General features: G+C 53.2%; 1 protein-coding gene across 1 annotated transcript; it reads right to left on the bottom strand.

The window, feature by feature from the left end:
* Positions 1 to 2,052: 2,052 nt before the first annotated feature.
* ING5 (inhibitor of growth family member 5) lies at positions 2,053 to 24,009 on the bottom strand. Its single transcript, XM_079924897.1, has 8 exons — positions 23,939 to 24,009; positions 21,514 to 21,585; positions 18,851 to 19,017; positions 17,187 to 17,298; positions 16,928 to 17,021; positions 6,998 to 7,133; positions 6,833 to 6,894; positions 2,053 to 5,293 (listed from the first exon to the last, which is right to left on the bottom strand). Exons 1-8 carry the CDS (start codon positions 23,973 to 23,975, stop codon positions 5,251 to 5,253), a joined length of 723 nt encoding a protein of 240 aa, XP_079781023.1. The 5' UTR covers positions 23,976 to 24,009; the 3' UTR covers positions 2,053 to 5,250.

Raw genomic sequence — 24,009 nt, 5'->3', positions numbered from 1 at the left:
AGCATTCTTTAGTGATGGGGCCTCAGAGGAGCTGGGCTGGGTTGGTGACCCGGCCGCAGGAAGGCCTGAACCACACCAGGAGGGAAGAAGCCTCTCCGGCCTGCTGCCTCCTCCGGCCCCTTCAGGTTTGCACCTGCCCGGTGCTGGGCTGCCGTCTGCAGCTCCAGTGCATCCACCCAAGGGGGACAAAGGGAGGGGAAGCTTCCGGGCTGAGGGATGTTCCTCACCCCAGCAGCACGGGTGCCAGTTCCCAGCCGCATCACGTTCCCTCAGGGGTGCCCCAGCTCCATGGGGCACCCCTTCCCGGGGCTCCTGAGGCCCAGGGCCACCCAAGTAACACCTGCTCTAGGTGGCCGTGAGGCCGGCCCTCCTCCGAGCTCTGAATCCTAATCAGCGCCCCTCCTCCAAGCAGCCAAACCCAGACTCCAACTTCCTCCCCCTACCCTGCCCCCGCCCCCGCCCCTCGCCGACTTAGGGATGGCAGCCGCTTCCTCCAGTGACTGTTACCTCAGTGCTCCCTTTTTGCTCTTTCAGCCCTGGAATACCCTCAATTACATTGTTACAATAACTAACACAGTCCCTAGTACCCAGAGTAGAGTTCTCTTCCCACCCTCTGGCCCCCACGTGTCCTACCAAGGCATCTCCAGTACGTGTCTGGCTCATCAGTCCCAGAGTTCTTGGTGAGGCAGACAGGAGGGATGTTCTGTGGGATGCTAGGATGACGACCCGTGGCCCGGGGACTGCAGAGAGCGCGCGTGTGTACGTGGCCCAAGGCACGGCCGCGACGGTGTGCTGCCAGCTCGACCAAGTAGCAACAGAACAAAGATCCCGGTGGCCCCTGCATATGGGCACTGGCCAGATCAGCAACTACCTGCCGCCTGCCAAGAGCGCACGTGCTGCTCTGGTAGCCATGCCCTGCAGGAACAGCAGCTGCAGCGGGGTCTCACCCACATCTTCAGTAAACCATACTCCTTAAGACCTGCCCACCTCTTCCCAGGTAAGTTAATGGGGTGCGCTAGGAACATCACCCCTGACCTTCCCGCGAGGAGACATCCTGCCTTTGGATTATGCCCTGGCAGGGAGAGGACACTCCAGGCCTTCCACCTGGCCCTTCCTACCGTGACGACCCTCACTCCACAGGTCAACGTGGCCATCCTGCCAGCCATTACGTCTATTTCAATGACATACTCAGGCACTGGGAAGATAACCACAGAGGGGCCTGTGGACCCATCCAGACAAACATTACCTAACCACCTGATTGCCGTGGGCCCTCACTTTGACCAGACCGATGGCATCCTGGACCTCTGGGAATCTGCACTGGGAACACCAGTGCAGATTAGCACCCCACCCCCAAAACAAAGAGCTGGTGCCTCCTTTTCCCAGGCAGGCAGCCCTGGTGTGCGTGGAGCAAGATGGTGCAGGGAGAGGAAAGTCACAGGCCTTCCTCCAGAGCCGAAGGCTCCCCTCCAGCCACGGACCCGAGTCTGTGAACCAGGCTTCATCTGGAAAATGGTTGCCTGGCGGTGCTCTCCCAACCCACTGTGACCAGGCTGGGTTTCTGGACCCTGACCGTTAGAACTCGTCAAGGGAACATCCTAAGAGTTGTTTAGTTCCCACAGGGCCTTGGCGCCCAAGCAGGCCTAGAGGGTGAAACTTCTGTTCCAAAGGAAGCGCCTTAAGCCTCTAGAAAGCAACCCACAGCACTCTAACCACTTTATCTTTCCTGTGAGCTTGGGGACCAACTTGTGACGCCACGACACAGCTGAGGCCCAAGGCTGTCCACCAAGGTGCGGCCGGGGGTCCTGCCCAGGCTGGTGGCAGTGACACACCCCCTCTGGTCCACTGCACATCCCCTTCAAAATGCCACACAGGATGTACTTCTCATCTCCGGACACGATGAAGTTTTATTGTTTCCCGAAAGGATGCATTCTCAAATGTTCCAAAAAATACTTTATTCATTAAACAATATATCCATAATCTATAACATGATCCAAAAATACAGATATACATCTTTACATTATTTAATAAAAAGATTTACAATATTATCTTTCCTTTACAAAGAGAACATCAATAATTCCTTGAAAATACAATGTAACATTCATGTTAAAGCTGCATCATTTTGGATGAGATGTGGTATGATGAACACCACAGATACACACTAGGAAGGAACTTCACAGAACTCTCTCCTGAACGAGAACACTTTTCTTAGATGTCCTATTTTAAAATTCCTCTCGACACAGGTAATGAAGACCAACCACTGTTCACTGAAACTTGAGGAAAACCTGAAACCTTCCACGCCGTGACAAGTGTCCCAGCCCGCACCAGGGCAGGCCCTGGCTGTGGCTACACGGGGAAGCTGCTCTTCAGACAGCGTTATTGCTCGAAGCGGTCCTCGCCAAGGGCTGCCAGCGATGGGTCAGGAGGCAGGACTGACACGCAGCTGGCCACTGTCCCCACACACCCCTGCAACTCCCTCACACCCACCCCGTCACTGCTGCCTGGGGCTGCGTCCGGCGTCTGCTGCCCTGGGCAGACGGGAAGCCACCCGGCTCACGTGGCCCTGCCAGCACCAGGTTCATGTCCACCTGCTCGGGGGCCCAGCCTCCAGTGGGGACAGTCACACAGGCCTCGGTGTATGCGTCCCAGCCACGAGCCCCACGAGCTTGGCCACAGGGGCGGGGGGCTCAGTTTAACACCTGCTTTTATTGGTGCAGCACGAGTTCTCCTGCAGGAAAATGAGAGGATGTTTCTCCAACTGCCGACAGATAAGACAGCAGTGGAAACAAGGGAACGACTCTGCTTCTCCTCTGCACGAGAAACCTCTTCCCTCACAAGTAAGCCCCACGGCCACAGAGGGCCGGCACTCTCGCTCGCTCAGAAATGCTGCGACGCCCAGGGCAGCCTCCACCTAGGTGATGGTCGGGCGGGGCTCCAGAGCAGCCTCCAGCATCAGCCCCGGAGCCCGGCGAGCATCCTGATGAAGGCGGCAGGCCTCAGACGACACCGCAAGCGGCGTGGGCTCCAGCCGACCCCTCGGGCCAGGACGTTCCCGACCACATGGCCACCAAGTGTCTTCTGTCACGGGCAGCACTGGTGTTCGGGGAGGCCAGACAATGCTCCGGGGACTCTTTCTACTCTGCTCCTGTTTTCCGTTTTCTCCTAAGCTACCTGCATATTATTTTGGTGATATTATTGTAACCAGCAAAAAGTAAACACTAGAAACATACAAGCACAGAAACTTTAAAAAAAAAAAAAGGTCCACATGTGGGATGTTACACAGTGACAAGCAGGATGGTACCATCGGACTTTAAACAAAAGCTTAAGACAGAGAAGTCGGTCATCCTGCCTGGGAAACGACCGCGACCTCAGGAAACCAGGTGAGAATCCCAACTGAATCAGCCAGCAACCCACATCCACAAACACCATCGCTTTCCCGCAATAACAGCGGGTGTGAAGTGTTCACAGATGACATGCAAATATTAAATTAGCTTCTAAAGAATCCCCACAGCTTACTGTACTTACCTAGCTTCTCCACAAAAACTGGTAAAAGGGGGAAGAAAAATTTTTTTTTCCACATTTATTCCCCACAATCCTTAAACACCTGTATTAACAAAACCCTAAGTTATTAAATACCAACGCCCCTGGGTTTCTAGCCAATGCTGAGACTGAGGGTGCTGACAGCACTCGTCCGGACACGGCCCCCCTTCTCTGGGGCAGCAGAATGGCATCGGGTCTAGAAAGCCGTGTGGCTCCGGGATCCCCCAGGGACAAGCTGCAGCAGCGGCCGACCCCCTACCCCACCCCCGGCCTGAGACTGGACAGGCCACACGTGCTGAACCGACCTGCCCACGGTCATCTGGGATCAAGTGCCACTCCGTCAGCTCCCTCCAGAAAGGACAGAGTTGGACACGGGGCGCAGGCGAAGCCCCACTGGGAAGCTCAGACGCAGACCCCAGCCAGACCCCACTTTCATCTGCTGAATATTAACTAACTCTGCGGGGAGTGGCCCCGTCTAGGACACAGCCTCACAGGTTCCCTTCTGCTTTCTTTCCTCTCCTTGGTGAATATTAGAAAATAGGAGGAGCATCTATAGTAACAAGGCCTCAGGAGGAAGCAGGTGTATCATTCCAGACGGCCTTCCTTATAAAGAAAACAAGGTTCGTCGAAATTGGGAATCTCAGCCCCAAGTCTGTCTCATGGACTTCTGGCCTGAACACAGAAGCAGGTTTCCCCTTCCGTAAATGCACGCCGGAGGCTCTCAAGTCCGAGGACACCTGCAGAAGTCACGCTTTCTGGACCATCATGACACACGGAATCAACACACCAAAGGTACGCAACCTCCCCCAACTGTTTCCAAAAAGACGGTTCAAAGTCGGTTTGGTGAATGCTGTTTAAAGACAAAGGACACTCTAGTTTCCTAGCTTCATCCAGAATTGCTATTGTGGCACAAGAAATTCACAAATCACATCACAAAATTGTCTCCTCGATCTAAGCTGCTCATCTGCTGTGCAAATGAACAGGTTTCAAATCAGCCCCTAGCGGCTTGGACTCACTCCATATTCACACAGACCACTATCTTCATGCTACCACGATAATTCATCTTCACAGTAAAAACGCCAGGAATTCCCAGGGAAACAGAACATCAGCCCGTCTGCTGGGCCGTCTCTTATCGTTCGCTAATGGAGAGACGTTTACTCCAGAAAGTAAACCCCTCATGGAGGGAAGTGGGAGTCCAGACGAAAAGGCAGTGCACAGCGAAGCTGAGACCCCTGCCCACCCCGGGGAGAGCCGGCCCCTCCCAGGCTCGTCACCAGGCTCCACATGCACCGCTCTCAGTGAGGGTCAGAGGCGCCTGCAGTGGTGCCGGGCTCTCGGGGAGCAGCCCCGGGAAACCACAGACAGATGACCAGGGCTCACACCTCCAGCTGCAAAGCGATGGCAGTGTACCAGGCACGCACACCCCTCAAAGTCCTGGGGCCACTCGCTGTGACCGCCATGCCTGGGGCCAGGGGTCTCTACGAAAAGTCATGAGAATGGAGTCACTGTGGTAAGTCCCCTAGGGGCACTCCTCTGGGCAACAGGGCTCAGGTGGCTTCTTGTTTGTTTTAGGAAATATCCAGAATTACAACTGGCCATTGAGTTATTAAATATCATTGGAAACAAGGTCGTTTTAAAATGAAGATAAAATATTGCGACGTGAATGAAGGGATGTATTAACGTGCTCTTCGGGTCCGGGCGTCCGCCTCTTCCTTACTTCTTCTTCCTCCTTTCCTGAACACACCGCGGACAGAACCTGTGATGAGAAAGGCACAGTGAGGGGCCCTTTGCACGTGGGCAGCCAGACCCCGTTTCCAGGATGGCTGGACGCTGCTGAAACGGCACCAGGACAGAGACCCACAAACGCAGAGAGCGCAGCCTTCCCATCGGGGAAAAGCCCCCACGCGGGCCATTCCGTCCAGCACGTCTGTTCTAAAGTCGGTGGATAAGATTCGGGTCGGCGAGCAGCATGGTGCTTACACACGGGCATTCCTCTGGATCAAGCTCACGGGTCCTCCCTGTGCGATGACACCGCCACTGGGACCGAACTGGAGGCGGGCAGTCGGGCGGGGCCCCTTAACCTGGCAGAGGAGCAGAGCCCCGCCCGCCCCACAGGGCTGAGCGGGCCCTGGTGGCCCTGGGCGAGCAGGTTCCAGAGCCAGAGACACAGGGGGCTGCTCTGGGTCCCTCCTGGGCCCTGGCAGCCCCGTAACAGAAGGGAGGCAGCTGATCCTGTGTGATGCAGCTGCCCCGGCCCCGGCCACCAGCACCTGGTCCAGGCCAGCGAGTGAGCCTGGCCCTGCCGGGCCCTGGGGTGGAGGGCAACGCTGCACCAGCGAGCACGGTGTGCAGACTCCCAGACACGGGCTCAGGTCTCAGACCTAGGCGGGAAGCAGCCTGCTGTCTGCCATCTCCCAGGGGAGCCCAGGGAAGTCGGGAGTTAGCAGCGGGCTGGGGCCGCGGCGCCCTGGCTTCCTGGCCGGCTCTGCGCGTCCCGCCCTGTTCCCAGCAAGTGGTGGGCAGACCCCCTCCTCCCAGAAGGAAATGATTTTCCAGTGCCTACTAGACTCTTCCACCCAGAAGTCCCACAAACAACTCGAACCCACCACGTCCCAGTCAAACTCAAATTGCCCTCCCCGCCTCCTGTTCCCGGGACTTCGCTTCAGCGCAGGTCAGCAAAACCAGATTTCTATGCACACTAAAGCTGCCGCTGCCCACTGAACACAGGACAGAATAGACGGCGCCATGACCCATGGCACGTCTTCTCGATGGAACGGAAAGCCCGCGGCACTAAGGGTGCCTGGCCTGCGCCTGGCCAAGACCTAGTTAACGTTCTTCGTCTTTCGTCAAAGCTCCCCGGGGAAGAACTCCTCATTCTCTGTTTGCATCTGTAATCATCTCTGCCTCACTCAACAGTCAGAATGGCCGTGGTTTGGGGGAACAGGAAGTGCAGGTCACCTTCGATCAAGGCAGGGGTTGGAGCGCCGACTCTTTGCACAGTCGACTTACAGTCGGCCGTCCATACCCGCGGTTCCTCCACACCGCAGATCCAACCCACTGGGAATCACGGGGCACAGCAGTATTTACCATTGAAAAATATCTGCATCTAAGCAGTTCAAACCCATGTTGCTCACGGGTCCCTACATTGTGCAAACGTAATAAAAGCCGCAACCCCGCGTGAGGCGGGTGGGTGTCCCCTGCAGCTCGGCCCCGGGGACCACGACCAGTGGCGGCAGGCAGACCCCCAGCCCAGCCGCTCACCCAGTTCTCCAGGAAAGCCGGCGCCCATACTGACCATTTTCCTTTAGGCTTCGTGGTCAGGTCCACACAGGCGAAGTGAAACCACTCGATGGGGCACTGCAAGGCGAAGGAGGTGGTGGTCAGCCCCGCATTCCGGGTGCCACCCGGGTGCCACCCGCCCCGAGGACGCCGCCCCAGGCCTCAGCGAGGCCCCACTCACATCCGGGTTGTCACAGCCGATCATCTCCCCGTAGGACACCTGGTGGCACAGGCAGTAGGTGGGCTCGTTTGGGTCCACGGGCATGTCCAGCACGTCAGAGGGATGCACCGACAGGATGGTATCGGTGAACTCCGACCTGCGCGGAAACAACAGCGGTGAGTGGGGGGGTAGAGGGACGAGCTGCCCCGGATGGCGCCAGACAAGGCCGTGCACGAAGGCGTGGGAGGGTGTCGGGGGGAGGCGCTCACTACTCAGCGTCCAGACCAGTCCCCCCAGGGACAGGAACCATGCCCAGCCCCGGCCCCCCGCCCGATGGGGCCTGCTCCCCAAGCTCCTCCCCCAGCCTGGGTCAGCCCCGCAGCCTCCCGCGGCCTCTCCCCGGCCGGGGCAGGCACACGCCACCACCACCAGCGGACACCTGGCAATATCCGAGAACCCACCTGAGCCCATCCAGGTAGCCCAGGTGTCTGAGCAGCCCTGGCTCCGCCAGCTCGCCCGGCACCTCCCCCACAAGAAGGGCCACCGCCTCGCCGCGAGAGCCACAGGAGCCCCTGCCCCCCTCGCCCTGCCCTGGCCCTGACCCCCAGGAGCCCACCACCACCCACCCAGCTGCCCACTGTCAGCAGGGCCGCCCTCACCTACCCACGCCAGGGAAGCGGCCTGTCGCCCTGCACTCCCCAGCTGCCCTCTGGGCTCCACCCACAGCCCAGCCAGACCCCTGCACTGTCCACATCGCCCTCCGATCTGCTGCCTGCGGCTCTGCAGCGCACACAGGGAAGGGCTCGTGGAATCGACTCTCATGTGTTTCGTTATTTAAAACAAAACCCGTGAGCTCAGGCTGGTGTAGACAAACAGTATGTTCCCACCAGTACAGAAAGAAAACCCTCCCTCCCCCACCCCCACCCCCAAAATAAAAAGTACAGGCGCAGATTCAAATGCGTATTTGCTAACCAAACACAGCAAGTCACACGAGGAACACGGCAAAAGGAAAGCTAGGACGTGGCGGCCGCCGGGCCATCTGAATACACTGACCCGGAAGGAAACGAAGAAAATCTGGTCCCCAAAGGGATTCACTGCTCACGTGCTCCCTGTGCACCAGAGTCTAGAAACACGCTGTGCCTTTGCGACCTGCCTCCCGGCCCAGCGAGGTGCCCTGGCCGCCCACCGTCCCTGACACAAGTATGCTCGGTGCCCATGCAGCTGCCACCCAGGGCCCTCCCTCTGTGTGGGCTCTGCTCTCCGTCTCTGGGAACGTCACGGAAACGCGTCCCGGCCCCTGTGCTTTCAAACTGCTTCAGGCACAGCCACGAGCAGGCCTTCGGGCTGGGGCGCTGTGTCACCGCCCGCAGGGTCCTGTCCTGCCGCCAGGGGCCTCCCTCCCAGGCGCCCCCCGGGGAATCAGTGCAAACCCCCGCGGCAGCCACCCACCAGCAGACTCAGGCCTCTCCTGAGGTGCTTCCCACCTCCGGCACAGACCTCGCCTCGTCTGCTCCGTGCCTTCTACTTGAGGCTCGACCACGCCGCACAGTTCCAGCTGCCGTGGCAGTAGGAGAGGCTGCAGGGCTTGTGGGGACCCCCCAGCGAGGACACCTCCAGCCAGCAAGCAGGCCTGGGACCCCGCACCACCGCTCCTCCAGTCTGACCTGGAGGGGGCTCCGGGGTGGGAGGGTGGAGGGAAGCGGCCAGGAGGTCACGGGGGCTGAGCCCACGAGGGCCCTTCTTGTTGGCCGAGCCCATCCCTGGGGCAGGCCAGGGCGACCCCTCAGGCAGCAGTGCTGCCCCTCGCTCCGGACCCCGGGACGTGGTGGGCACCCTTCACCAGCCACCCCAGGGAGCCCCACACACTTCGCCCCCCACGCGCGTCCCAGGCGCTTCAGGACACGCCCCCCGACAGGCACGGCTACTCATCCTCGGGAGGAACGGCCCCCGCGTCCGCACGCAGATCCTGCCTGGCTCACGGGCTGTACAGACGGCAAGGACGTACCCGAGGTCTGGCGCTCGCCATTCGGGTGGCCCCCCTGCCTGGCCCCGCAGGGTGACAGGACCTGCCTCTGACCCTGGAACCGCATCACCCCAAGGCAGGCCGTGAAGCCACAGCACCGGCAGACGGGGTACACTGGCCCGCACCCGGCCCGTGGGTGTCCTGTCCTCTCCAGACACCGTCCCGGCCCCGTCCTGCCCCAATGGCCCCCGGGGACAGGGTGCCCCCGGTCACACAGCAGAGCGGGCCTTCAGGGCGGGCCTCAGCACCCCCGGCCCCCTCTGTCTGTAAACTGGGGCAGTCATGGCACCACCGCCCGGGGTGGCCGTGGAGAGGAAACGGTTCGCGCAGAAGCGCCGGGTCCAGCCTGACTTACCGAGGGCTCTGCCAACGTTGCCACCCCTGACTACCCCTTCTCACCTGCCGCTGCTGCGGCCAGCGCTACGAACAGCAGCCAGCGACGTGCACGCCAGCCCCCTCAGTGAGGGGCAGCTGCGGGCCTGGCCGGCTCCAGCGCGTCCGCAGAGACGGGGTGAGACACCCGGGTCATCCCCGAGGTCTGAGCCACGGCCAGGCACGCACTCGTCAGGGAGCCTCCCACTGCACCAGGGAGCCAGGGTCTTGTCCCTCCAAGGGGGCTCATGGAGAGGAAGGGACACAGGAGAACACCTGCTCATCCCCAGAGGAGGCCGGCACGCCCCCAAGCCCTAAGCAGGAAGGAGCAGAAAGGCGCGGAACACTGCTGCCACCACGAGGTGGAAGACAAACCCGACAGTGAGGTCACACTTCAAAGACACTGGACAGCTGTGCAGTGACACAGGCAAGATGCCCTAGGGCTGAGGAAGAGGCAGCAGCCGAGGGAGCAGGCCATCCATCTCCCGTGCTCAGCCGAGGCCCGGAGGCCCACTGGGGACCACACCGACTCTGCAGGACCCCGGACACACGGCCGTGACCCTACAGTCCACTTACTGACCCTGGGGCCATGCAGAGGCTGCAGAGTGACATCCCTGGTCTCTGAGCAGCCAGCCTCCTCCTCCAGGCCTCCGCAGGAAGGAAAGCCAAGCACCGCCCACAGACAGCCACTGTGGCAGCAAAACAGACACTCTGGCTTCTCCGTCAGGAGCCGGGAGGCCCCCTGCCACCTTCGCCACCCCGCCCCAAGCCTGCTCCATCTGCCTGGACCAAAGAAGGGCAAGCCCTCGCCACGTGCCTCCAAGGCCAGACAACGAGACAAGTACATGACGTGAAAAAGCAGGAGTGGTAACCACAGGGAAGTGGGCAGACAGAAGCAGATGCAGAGACGACCCAGATGTTAAAATTAGCAGAGAAGGGCTTTAAACACACATTAGGAAGAAAACGTAAGTAACAGGGATGCAAATATGGAGACTTTTCAAAAAGGAACTAAAATCCGTAAAAAAGGAATCAAATGGGGGCTCCAGAATGAAGACTACAGTGCATGCGGACTTACGGCAGGCCCTTGACCAAGGCGGGCCTGGAGTGCGCGAGCCCACTTACACACAGGTCTTCTTCAGTGAGCACACGCTACAGCGCTACGTGACCCGTGGTCGGATGAACCCTCGGACGTGGCACCTCAGACTCAGAGGGCTGCCTGTAAGGTGATACACGGACTTCCAACTGCATGGAGGGCTGGTGCCCCCAGCCCCACACTGTTCAAGGGTCACCTGTAACGTTTATGGCCTCATCCGTCTGCAACGGACACAGCCTAACTGTTCCCACACAGTCAACAAACATCCCCCATAAGGCAGATGCTTTCAATCACCTCTGACACAGGTCTCATGGCCCAGCATTAAATGTCCTGCCAGATCTACAAAACCGGCTTCAGTAAGAACACACACAGGTCAGTGCATTCCCCAGGATCCCCCTGCAGAGCAGACAAGAAGGAGACGCACCGTCTAAATGCTCAACAAAGAGGCTCTCGCGAGGGTTCACATCTCATCAGCAACATCCAGACTCTGGAGAACGCTACAAGCCAAACAGCGCAGGTCCTTCAAGAAGGAAAATTATGAAGAAAAGAAAGGGATGGAGAAAAACTTACGCATTAAAGAAACTTTACCTAAACAAAGACCCTGACGAAATAACAGGTACTGAACTGCCCGCCTACTATGAACAAGTAGAAAACTGGACAAGACACCTGAAGTAGGAGTTACCAGACACTACACAGAAGGCAGCACAGGACAGCGATCCTGAGAAGGTAAACGAGCCAGGTGAGACCTATGACCTTCTCAGCTTTCTGCCCGGAGGTACTTTCCACAGTCCAGTCCTTAGAGAGGAGCAAAAGCCTGCATGTCTAGGAGGGAAAAACCAAAGCTCAGGGAGGGTGGGGCTGCTGGAACTTGGGGGCAGGGTGCTGGAAAGGAGGAAGCTAGAGGAAGTGCACTCCGGAAATCTGCAAACAGATCCATTTGAGTTTTTAGCTAAAGATTAAGCTGCCCGTGAAGGCCAGGCAGAGAATACCAGGGACCCGTGAGCTGAACAATTCCCAGAGCTCACACGCAGCCTGGGCAACATTCAAGTTCCAACCAGCCAGCATGGAGAGACCTCGTCAAACACCAAATACATTCAGAGGAGAACACAGAAGGGTCACACCTTAGCAGGAGGGTTTAACCAACCCTAGAGTAAAGGCTGCTCTAACCTAGAGGTTGGCAAAATACAGCCTGCAGTTGGCTGCCTTTTCTACAAATAAAGTGTTCATGAAACACAGTCGCATCATTCATCTACACACTTTCTGTGGATGCTTTCAGTAGTAAACAGCAGAGTTGAGTGGTCACAACAGAGACAATATGGCCTACAAGCCTGAAATATTTACTATCTGGCATATTAAGAAAAAGGCTTTTTTTAACCAACGTTAAAAATGCGCCCACAAAGGATCAAGCTGCTCCACAGGTGATTAAACTAGTGACAAAAATTTAAATGAATTTTTAAAATTCAACACCCGTTAAACGAAGACAACAAAATCCTGATATTCAACCACATAACACTGACACTGTCTTAACAATGAGTCAAAACTTACTAGATGGGGGCTTCCCTGGTGTTGCAGTTGTTAAGAATCTGCCTGCCAATGCAGGGGACACGGATTTGAGCCCTGGTCCGGGAAGATCCCACATGCCGCGGAGCAACTAAGCCCATGCACCACAACTACTGAGCCTGCGCTCTAGAACCTGTGAGCCACAACTACTGAGCCCGTGTGCCACAACTACTGAAGCCCGCATGCCTAGTGCCCGTGCTCTGCAACAAGAGAAGCCACCGCAGTGAGAAGCCCACGTACCACAACAAAGAGTAGCCCCTGCTCGCCGCAACCAGAGAAAGCCCATGTGAAGCAACGAAGACCCAATGCAGCCAAAAATAAATTTTAAAAAAATTACTAGACATGTGAAGGAGGAGGAAAATGTGATTTACAACCAGAGAAAAAGCAGTCAACAGAAACAGACCTGCCAAACTCATCAAAATGTATGCATTAAATATATACTGTTCTTTATATATCAATCATACCTTAATAAAGCAGCTTTAAAACAACAACAAAAAGAAATAGACCTGGAAATGACAGAATCAGAAGAGAAAGTTTTTTAAAAAGCTGTTGTAAAATGATATATTCAAAGATATAAAGGAAAATATATGTGTAATAACAGAAATGGCAAGCATATAAAAAAAGAAACAGAACTTCCTGATAAGAAAATTTCTTAAATCAAAGATTCACTAAAGGAGATTAAGATTAAATTAGACAACAAGGAAGAAAAGACTTGAAGATAAAGTAATAGAAACTATCCAAATGGAAGTGTAGAAAGAAAATTTCTGACAAAATAATAAGCAGAGCCTCAGTGATCTGTAGGAAAATATCAAGCTAACACACATATATGATTGGAGTCCCATAAAAAGGACAAAAGAGAGCAGAAAAAAAATTTGAAAAACTGGCTGAAAAATTACAAATTTCATGCAAACTATAAACTAACAGTTCCCAGAAGCTCAATGAGCTCCAAACAGCAAACACACAAAAAACACACACGAGGACACATCATAATTAGGTTGTTAAAAATCAAGTTGCTGTGGACTTCCCTGGTGGAGCAGTGGTTGAGAATCTGCCTGCCAATGCAGGGGACACGGGTTCGAGCCCTGGTCCAGGAAGATCCCACATGCCGTGAAGCAACTAAGCCCTGCGCCACAACTACTGAGCCTGCGCTCCGGAGCCTGCGAGCCACAACTACTGAGCCTGCATGCTGCAACTACTGAAGCCCGTGCACCTAGTGCCCATGCTCCACAACAAGAGAAGCCACCACAGTAATAAGCTGCGTACCGCAACGAAGAGCAGCCCCTGCTCGCCACAATTAGAGAAAGCCCGCGTGCAGCAATGAAGACCCAACACAGCCAAAAATAAATAAATAAAACAAATAAATTTTTTAAAAAATCAAGTTGCTAAATGGAAACCTTAGAAGCAGCAAAAATAAACAAAGCCACTTATATACAGAAGAACAAAGATAAGAATTACCACTAATTTCTCATCAGAATCAATGCAAGATGGAAAACAACAGGACATCTTTAGTGATGAAAGAAAAAAAGAAGTCAACGTGAAACTTTATATCCAACAAGAATATCCTTCAAAGATGGAAGTGAAATAAAGATATTTTCAAAGAAACAAAAACAGAAAATTCATCACCATCAGCAAACCTGCACTGTAAAAAATGTTAAAGAGGGCTTCCCTGGTGGCGCAGTGGTTGAGAGTCCACCTGCTGATGCAGGGGACACGGGTTCGTGCCCTGGTCCCGGAAGATCCCACATGCCGCGTAGCAGCTGGGCCCGTGAGCCATGGCCACTGAGCCTGCGCGTCCGGAGCCTGTGCTCCGCAAAGGGAGAGGCCACAACAGTGAGAGGCCCGTGTACCGCAAAAAAAAAAAAAAAAAAATGTTAAAGAAAGTTCTTCAGGCAGAAGAGAAATGATACCAGATGGAAATCTGCATCTACCTAAAGTGAAGGGCATTGGAAATGGTAAATATATGGACTAACTATAAAACTTTTTCTCATATTTTAAAATGTTTAAGATAAGCAATGATTTAGACCTAAAACAATAACAACAATATATTCAGAGACTTATGTCATACGTAGAAGTAAAATTTTTGATAATAGCACAAAGGACAGGAGGCAGAAAACAAAAGAATACTCATGTAGGCTCTTACATTAAACATGAAATAGTACAATATTATTTGAAATTCTTTGTGATAAGTTAATGAAACAGGGTATACACACTTGAATAGTCCTTAAAATGGAATACTGAAGAAATTCCCTGGTGGTCCAATGGTTAGGACACAACACTTTCACTGTCAGGGACCTGGTTAGATCAGGGAACTAAGATCCCACAAGCCATGCTGCGCAGCCAAAAAACAAAAAACAAAAAAATAAATAAAATGAAAACTAAGACTTCTTTGAGATACCATTGACACCCACTTAAAAAAAGTGGAATACTGAAAAAATACATGATTAATCCAAAAGAAGACAGGAAAAGAACAGATGGGACAAGGAGACAACTAATAGCAAGATAGTAAATTTAAATCCAACCATATCACTAATTACATTAAATCTGAATAGTCTAAACAGTGCAATGAAAAGAAGGAAATTTTCAGACTAGATAAAAAAGCAACACTCAATTATTTGCTGCTTTCAAGAAACTCACTCTAAATACAAAAACACAAATGTGGTGAAAGTAAAAGAATGAAAAAGGGAAAAAACACACCATGTAAAAACTCACTGTAAGACACTTGGAATGGCTATAGTAATATTAGACGAAACAGACTTCAAAACAAAGAAGGACAACAAAATAAATAATGATAAAGGAGTCCATTATTTCTAAAAAACCTAAATGTGTATGTACCTCCAAGTAACAGAGCTTCAAAATATATGAAGCAGAAACTCACAAAGCAGGAGGAGAAGTAGACAAATCCATGTCTAGAGTTGGTGATCTCAACACTCTTCTCTCAGTAATTTAAACAAGTAAACAGCGTATCTGTCAGGATACATAAAACTTGAACAGTGCTGTCAACCAAGTTATATAATTGACATCCACCCAACAACAGAAGATACACATTGCTTTCAAGTATATATGGAACATTCAGACAAACAGACCATAAACCATAACCCAAAACTTAATCACTTTCAGATAATTTCAATTACAGAAGTTCTCTGATCACAGCAACATTAAATTAGAAATTGAAATTAGAAAGTTACCTGGAAAATCTCAAATTATTTGGAAGCTGAGAAACATACTTCTATATAAGCTACGGGTCAAAGAAAAATCACAAAAGAAAATTTTAAATATTCTGAATGGAATAAAAACAAAAACATAACGTATCAAAATTTGTGTGACGCAGCTAAAACAGTAATTAGAAGAAAGTTTATAGCTTTAAATATTTATATTAGAAAAGAAGGGAAGTATGAAAATCATACTAAGCTACTTCTACCATAAAAAGCTGGAAAAAGAAAAGCAAAATAAATCCAGGCTAAGTAGGGGGACAGAAAGAATAAAGATATTAGCAGAAGTAAGCGCAATAGAAGACAAACAGTAGAGGAAAAAACTCAATGAAACCAAAAGCTAGTTTTCTGAAAAGATCAAGGCAAAATGAGAGAAGACATAAATCATCAATTTCAGGTCTAAAAGAGTGAGCATCAGTACAGAACCTACAACATCAGAAGAATAATAAAGGAATATTATGAATAACTTGATGTCAGTAAGTGTGACAACTTATATGAAACAACAAATTCCTTGAAAGATGTAGATTACCAAAACTGACTCAAGAAGAAATAGAAAGGTTGACTAGTTCTATAACTTTAAAGAAGTTGAATACAGCATCAGACTGTATACTTAAAATGAAAACATTTTATTGTTATGTAAATTATTCCTTAATGAAGTTAATCTAAAAGGTTAAAAAAAAAAAGCAACAAGACTAAACTATAGGGTCCAGGAGTGCACTGTGTCAGGGACAAAACTACAAAGAAAGAATGGAAGTGAACACCCTGTCTGTGTGGGTCGTGTGTGTCTGGAGCTGAGGAAGTGGTGATTCTGAAGGGGCACAGGGAAGGGCCCCCCAGGGAGCGTTAGTCACCGGCCAGGCAACGATTACAAGGAGGTGCCTCTTACAGTAATTCGTTAAACCACACGTTTGTTGTGTGGTCTTCTGCATCTGTGCATTACTTTACAATACAAAGACACTATTTGGGGTTTGTTTTTTTTTAAAGATAAAAGTTTAAACACTAGGTTTAAGAACCAAAACTTTTCTTTTGTCGAAAACTAACTCTTCTGAACTCTCCCCATAACTGTCAGAATCATCTCCACAGAAGCCACTTGGCATTTTAGCATCTCCTATGAAGCAATGTTACACTATCTTGGAGGATGAAGCATCCCATTCATATTCTATGAAGCTATCTTGGCGGGTAGGGGGTAGCGAGTGAGAGAGTACTTTAAATGAAATATTCTGAAGTTCAAGTTAAATGACATGGATATTTAATAAATGCAGTCACACAACTTAAAAATGAATACATCTAAAACAAGTATTTCTATATAAAATGATCAACAGATGTGTATTCAACTACTAGGAAGTGGCTTAGCTTGAACCGCACCAAACATCACCGTGTCTCTTAAGAGGCAGGGCACGCAGTGGCTACGAGAATGGGTTCTGGAGTCAGACCGCCTGGTGCAAACCCAGGAGCTCTGAAGCCTCGGTCTCCACGACTGCAACACTGCTCCCTCAAGTTGCCGTGAGGACCAACTGACCCGACACGGGCAAAGCAGGAAGAGCTGCAGCACACCTGGCATGGGTAAAGCAAAAAGCTACAGCACACCTCGCACAGGTAAGCACTTCCTCAGCCTTAGCAGTCACCGGTGTTTCCATCCTGAGCAAATACCAATGGTGTTCTTCAGGGAAAAAGAGAAAAAAAGCACCTCTCACCCTCCTTTATGCTTCTTCTTCTTTGGGGTGTCTTCTTCTGAGGTCCTCCTGCCACGACCCCGGGAGCCCCTCTTTTCTTTCTGACCTCGACCTTCTGAAACAATAAAGACCACAACTTTGTTCACAGATTTCACTGAAGCAGGACAAGATTTACCCAAATATGATATTTACCATAATGTTCCTAATACACTTATCAGACAAAATTCTTCAGAACTCCATAGTTAACAATAACAAAATGAAGAAAAATTAACAGACTTGCTTTTTAGCCCCCGTCCTCCAGAGCTTTCGAAGTCGCTGCCCTCCATCTTGTCCTTCAGGTCCGCCTCGAAGCGAGCCAGGTCCGCATCAAGCCTCCGGATGTGCTTATCCACCTACACAGAAGGATGCTCACACATTCCGTTCGAAACTCAGAGCAAAACGCCTCAGGGTCACAAATGCTCCTGACATCAAGCAGAAAGCACTGTCTGGCCCTTAAATTGAGTCTAGAAGTAACAACACTCTGCTAGAACAAGGCCTGCTATTTCCAACTTGATGCAAGGGTCTTTTCTCCCCACATTCTGTTCCCCATCAACAGAATAAATCCTACTCAGGGAAAAAACCTTGAAGGCAGGCAACAATGAGAAACAGAGCCGTAAGATGCAATGAAGTAAAGGGCTGAGGACCTTGGATACTAGATCCTGACGTAAAATGTGAAGAGCTATAGGTTCGTCAACAGAAAATGACATTTGAAGATGGAGTTCAGGACGGAGCTGGAAGGAAGGACCGCACAGAACTGCCCGTGACAGAGGGGATGCTCCTGTAGCTAAAAGGACGTCACAGCACCAGCTGGCTGGTGACAGCCGTCCAACACCGTCCATCACGGCCCCCGACTGGAAATGAACCACAGTCCTAAGCTTCATTACACGTCAGAGAGAAAACGGACTGTCTTAAGGACGTTGATCACACCTAACTCCTTGGAAGACAGGCTGATTACTCAAAGGGTTTAGCACTTTGGAGCATCGAAGTCCCAAACATAAGCATTAAGGTCTCCTCCTAGAGGATTCTTTCTCAAACACAACTAATTTCAGGCTTTAAAAAAATCACTGTTAAGGGCTTCCCTGGTGGTGCAGTGGTTGAGAGTCCGCCTGCCGATGCAGGGGACACGGGTTCGTGCCCCAGTCCGGGAAGATCCCACATGCCGTAGAGCGGCTAGGCACGTGAGCCATGGCCACTGAGCCTGCGCGTCCGGAGCCTGTGCTCCACAATGGCAGAGGCAACGGCAGTGAGAGGCCCGCGTACCGCAAAAATAAATAAATAAATCACTGTTTAGGGCTTCCCTGGTGGTGCAGTGGTTGAGAGTCTGCCTGCCGATGCAGGGGACACGGGTTCATGCCCCGGTCCAGGAAGATCCCACACGCCGTCGAGTGGCTGGGCCCGTGAGCCATGGCCGCTGAGCCTGCGCGTCCGGAGCCTGTGCTCCGCAACGGGAGAGGCCACAACAGTGAGAGGCCCGCGTACCGCAAAAAAAAAAAAAAAAAAAAAAAAAAAAAATCACTGTTTTATTGGGGGAGGCAAGGACGGGAGCCTCACTACACGACCTCATGTGCGTCGCAGACGGCTTTGTGCCACCTTGCAAACCCCAAGAGAAGCGGAATTGAAAGGAAATTGGACAAAACCAATTCTAGGACTTTACCTAAAGCTGACAAAAACAAGCATTAAAAGTACATATAAATGAACAAGCAAAACGGGCACAGGACACAAGACCACAGAAATGGTCCCAGGACGAGGACTCCTCCAACGTGCACTTTCTCTAGCGGCATCGCTCTCTCGCTGCCCGGCCTCCACCTCGACGCCCCGTTTCCCGAGCAGCCTCCCCCTTGCTGCGTGAAAGCGAGGAGCGCGTCCGAGGGGAGGCCCCGCCCCCGCCCCGCCCCCCCTCCTCACCATCTCGTAGGTCTGCATGGCCAGCTGCACCTTGTCGTCGCTGTACTCCCTGCACTTGCTGTAGGCGCTCTGGATCCTCTGCAGGTGCTCCACGCGCTGACCCGGAGACAGAGTCTTCACCGTGGAGATATACTCTGCAGCCAGGATGTCGATCTCGGCTTTCTTGTCTGATAGAGTAATGGGCGAAAAGCCAGGACACGCTCACCAGACTGGCAACCAATAAAGCCTGACAACGACAAGTGCCAGCAAAGAAGTGGCTGGCCCACTGGCCGCCGGTGGCGGGCACCGCCTTCCCAAACACTCTGGATCAGCGAGACAAGCAGACACCCCGACCAGGGCAGTGCGCCCACGACAGTCCCAACGTATGACGCTGCCCCAGCAAAGGTTCATCGTGCCCTCTTGGACTCTCAAGTTTGAAGAGTCCATTTATTATTGTTTGAATAATAAATGATGTGCTCACCTTACCTATGACCCGGCAGGCTACTCTCAGGTACATACCCTAAAGATTTAGAGGCCAGGGCACACATGGGAAAACATTCATGACTGCAGATAACAGAAAACAACCCAAACGTCCAATCTACAGTAAAACAGATAAATAAGCTGTGGTCCGTTCACACAACAGAACGCTACCCAGCAACAAAAAACCAAACAACATCGGTTAATCCCACAAAAGGTGGCACTGAGCGAGAAAAGCAAGACACAAAGGAAAACACACTGTATGATTCCATTGATGTTAAAGGCAAAGACAGACGCAACTCTTAACTCTTTGGTTTAGAGAGGTGAGAAAACCATTCTTGCAGGTGAAAACTCAGGGTGTACCCCTGGGGAAGGGGGGCCTGCTCATGAGGATCACACGGGCCCCCAGGCACTAGAGGCTCCATTTCTCCATCTGCAGAGAGGTTCTCCGCGTGCTATTTGCTAAGCAATCGACAAATGTTTATGCTTATTTCTGAACACAAATGCTTTATCTCACCATAAAAGAAACCTCTGCACTCACTAGTCAGGAAGCTGTTCCTTAGTGAAAAACCACAGCTATTCCAATCTTGCAAAACATGTGCCCAGCACAATGAGTGAAAAAGTGCCCATACCCAAGCGCACCACCATGAAATGTAAAACCTCAGGGATGAAGAGAAAAGCCTAAAAGCTTCTCAACAGGAAAGGGAAAAAAAGATCACATATTCAAAGGATGAGAAACCCAAATGACATCAGACTTCTCAACAGCAACACAGAAGCTAGGAGACAATGCAGCAACGCCTGCCACATTCTGGGGGAAATGCCTGTCAATCTGGAATTCTATACCCAGCCAAACCATTCACTGCTGCATTTTCAGACATGCAATGGTATAAGAAATTTACCCTGCCGTAAATTTCTTTCTGGAAGCTCCCAGAGAAAACGCTCCTCTGAAACAAACGGGCAAATCAAGAAGTAGTATGTTTACAGCCTAGGAAACAGGGCTCCATGCCGAAGAGGAGCAAAGGGAGAGCCTAGGAAGACCTAGGGCAAGGCGTGCGCGGCAGGCCCGGAAACTGTCGGCCCGGACGGGACCGCAGGACAGAGGCGCCAGGAGAGGTCTCCATGCAGAGCACACACAGAACTGGCAGGTAACCTGGTGCAGCAGGCACCCTGAAAACGAGGAAAACAAAACCAACAAGAAAAGCAATTAAGAACTCCAAGAAAAAGACAGTTACTCCAAACAGGGCATGTGAGCATAGCATATGGTAAACTACCGACACAGCAGCCCAGGAAAGAAACAGCATCACTGGACAGCACAGCATCACCACAGTTCAAATTCTAGTCCATTACACCCAGGAGACAGGGGGAGGGAGCTGTGTGCGCATGAACCGAGCAGGGCACAACTGGAGACGTAAGTCTTCACTTTTTTGTGATAAACGAATAGATAAAGTCTAAAACCAAAAGGAAATAAAGTAAGAAATAGCAGCAAAAATGAACTGTTTAGAAATAGGGAGTTAAATACCAAAAGATCTAAAAGGACTGTTTAAAATAGGTACACAGTTTGAAAATAGAAAATCTTCTAAAGGAAAGAAAAGGTAACAAATATTTTGACTGCGGGAGGGGATGACGATTATAAAGATGTGACATGGAGACGTGTAGGGACACAAGGGACTAAGTTTACTTTAAAGACCCAGCACTAGGGGCTTCCCTGGTGGTGCAGTGGTTAGTAATCCACCTGCCAGTGCAGGCGACAGGGGTTTGAGCCCTGGTGCAGGAAGATCCCACACGCCACGGAGCAACAAAGCCCATGTGCCACAACTACTAAGCCTGCGCTCTAGAGCCTGTGAGCCACAACTACTGAGCCCACAAGCCACAACTACTGAAGCCCGTGTGCCTAGAGCCCGTGCTCCACAACAAGAGAAGCCACCGCAATGAGAAGCCCACACACCGCAACGAAGAGCAGCCCCTGCTCTCCACAACTAGAGAGAAGCCCGCGCGCAGCAACAAAGACCCAACGCAGCCAAAAAAAAAAAAAGACTCAGCACTCTCTCTGACACACCACCCAACACCTGCGGCCCAGGCTGGACAGCAGCCCCACTGCCCCAGGTCCCTGGAAGACCAGTACACCACCCCCTGGATGCCGGTGCTCCGCTCCTGGACTTGGGGAGCTGCTCCCCACACCCTGGCTCTTCTGAAAGGTCTGAACCCACCTTCTGTCCTCTGGTCCAGCTCTCGCATCAGCTGGAAGTTCCTCTGAAGCTCACAGGGTAGGTTCTCAATACCTGAAACACAGACACATGCTTCTCAACAGCAGGACAAAACCCCACCTTCCAAGCTTCATACTTCAAGGCTACAAACAGTAAGCCCACTCCGGCTTCTGTTTCTCTTAGAGTTTGGAGAGCAGGAGAATCAAGGCATCTTTTTTCAGGGACACGAGTCCAACATTAAAGACAGTGGGGAATCCAGCCCTCCCCTATTTCACACTGGTAATCGGCTGACGTGCTTCAGAACTTGTCAGAAACTCGAGAAGCTAGAGGCGAACAGAGGGCAGAGGGAGGAAGGTGCCTGTGCGACTCTCCCACCGCAGACCCCAGGCCGCTCCTCCCGTGCAGACGCCCCACAACAGAGAACAAGCCCAAACCCCGGGGTCCTCCTTGCTCTCCTCCCACTCTACTCTGAACTCAGGGCATTGGGCGGTGCCCACCAGGGCTGTGCGGTAGAACTTTATGCCAAGACAGAGCCTCCCGACACAGCACGCACTGGCCACACGGGGCTACTGAGCACCTGACATGGGGCCAGTACAACTGAGGGACTGGACTTCTCATTTTACTTGAGTTTATTTAAAATCAAACAGACCGTGCGGGACAGCAGAGGTAAGGACCCTGCCCTACACTGCTCTCCTGTCCGCACGGCCGGGCTCCTGGTCCAGGCCAAGCTCCCCACCTGCCCGCAGCCAGGACGGGCCCCCTCCACAGATGACCGCTCCAAGAGCTCTGACTGTACAGAGCTGCTGCGTAAGCCCCAGGGCTTCCCAGCTCACACAGAGAGCGGGACAGACCCACCCATGGCCTCCCCGCGGGCTCCCCTGCTGTCCTACCAGGGCTCTCAAGACAGCGCCACCCCTGCACTCTCAGACCTGCTGGGCTCCTTTGTGACCTTTAAACTTTCGTGAACTTTTAAAAACTCTCTCTCTCCCATTTGAGAGCCAGTTCCAGGAAAACAGGGGTCATGTCTGCTTTCTTGGCACACAGCAGGTGCTCAGGGAGTGAGCAGGGGCCTCCGTCCGCAAGCCTTCACATGGGTGTCCCTCACAGGACAGGAATCGTGTTCCTCAGACCCTCCTCCTGGGGCCCCCTGGGCAGGCACCGGGTCAGAGGAGGGCAAGCCACAGCACCCAGAACAGGCACCTGGGTGTAGGTCTCTCCAGTGACGATGGTGGGGAAGCCCCTCCCTCCACGGTGCTCTCGGGCCCAGGACGCTGTGCTCAGGTTGGGCCATGCCTGGGAGACCCCCTTGGGGAGGGCTGGATCCCCACTGCCTTCCCCGGAGCCGGGGTTCACTCCCTACTCTCAGCAACCTCGGGTGGGGGTCTGGGCGCCCAGGCCCGGATGAGTGAAAACCCCAGTGCAGCACAAGGCTCCAGAGTTACCAGGCAAAATCCCCACCAGCGCGCATCCCCAGGCTATGCCCCCGCCAGGGCCAGACTGGAGTCGGACCGCAGAGCTCCAACGTGGGATCGCCACTCTCCAGTGAGTGACCTTGACAAGCTACTTAGCCTCTGACGCAGCATCACCCACGCTGTGAAATGCGGCAAATAACCACCTGCTCAGGAGTCCTCCAGAGGGTGCAACCTGTGGCACGCCTCGGGACGCTGGCCCACTCTGATGACCACTGCCTTGAACATCCTACCCACACGTCTAAGTACCGCCCCCAACCCCCTGCGCAAAGACAGGTGCCCTCAGAGACCCTCCGCGCCATCATGCCTTGCAGATGCACGAACTGAGGCTTGGAAGCGGACTCCCAGGTCACAGCACAAACAGGCACAGAACCCAGAACCCTCAGGCCCTGGGCCCCCCAAACCCGGCCCAGAGTCCCAAGGGACTGAGACTCGACCACCTCAGTGGGTCACCGCGGTGGGGGCGGGTCCGGGAATGGGCGGGACGGGACTCGGAGGGGCGGGGCCTAGACAGAGAGGGCGGGGCCAGGGCGGAGAGGGCGGGCCCGACGACGAAGTTGGCGGGGCCTAGTGAATGAGGGGCGGGGCCCAGCCAAGGAAGACGGGTCCTAGGGACGAGAGAATGGGGCCTATGGCGAAAGTGGGCGGGGCTGAGCCTGGGAGGGTGGGGCCGAGCCGCGTTGGCCCCGCCCAGCACCCGCCGGCCCCCGCCCCGCCGTGACGCACCTGGAATTGGCGCGGCCGTGACGGCGGGACCCCGCGCCGCACCCCCAGTGCCCCTCCCTCGTGGGCCCTCCCGCCCCGCGCGTGCCTCAGCCCCTCCCGCCGCCTCCGGGCCGTCCCGCCGCCCCCACGTGCCCCGGGGTCCGCACGTGGAGCCTAGTGCGCGGGGCGGGGGGGGACGCGGCGGGGGCGGCCCGGCCAGGGCGGTGGGCCTAGGGGGCGCGGGGGCCGCTTACTGTCCAGGTAGTGCTCCAAGTACATGGCGGTCGCCATCTTCGTCCGCGGCCGCGCTCTGGGTCTGCGCGGG

This window comes from Stenella coeruleoalba (genome assembly GCF_951394435.1).
Source record: "Stenella coeruleoalba genome assembly, chromosome: 6".
In the NCBI taxonomy this organism is placed as follows: domain Eukaryota; kingdom Metazoa; phylum Chordata; class Mammalia; order Artiodactyla; family Delphinidae; genus Stenella; species Stenella coeruleoalba.
Note: the sequence above shows the minus strand (reverse complement) of the source record. Positions and strands in the feature narration are given on the sequence as shown.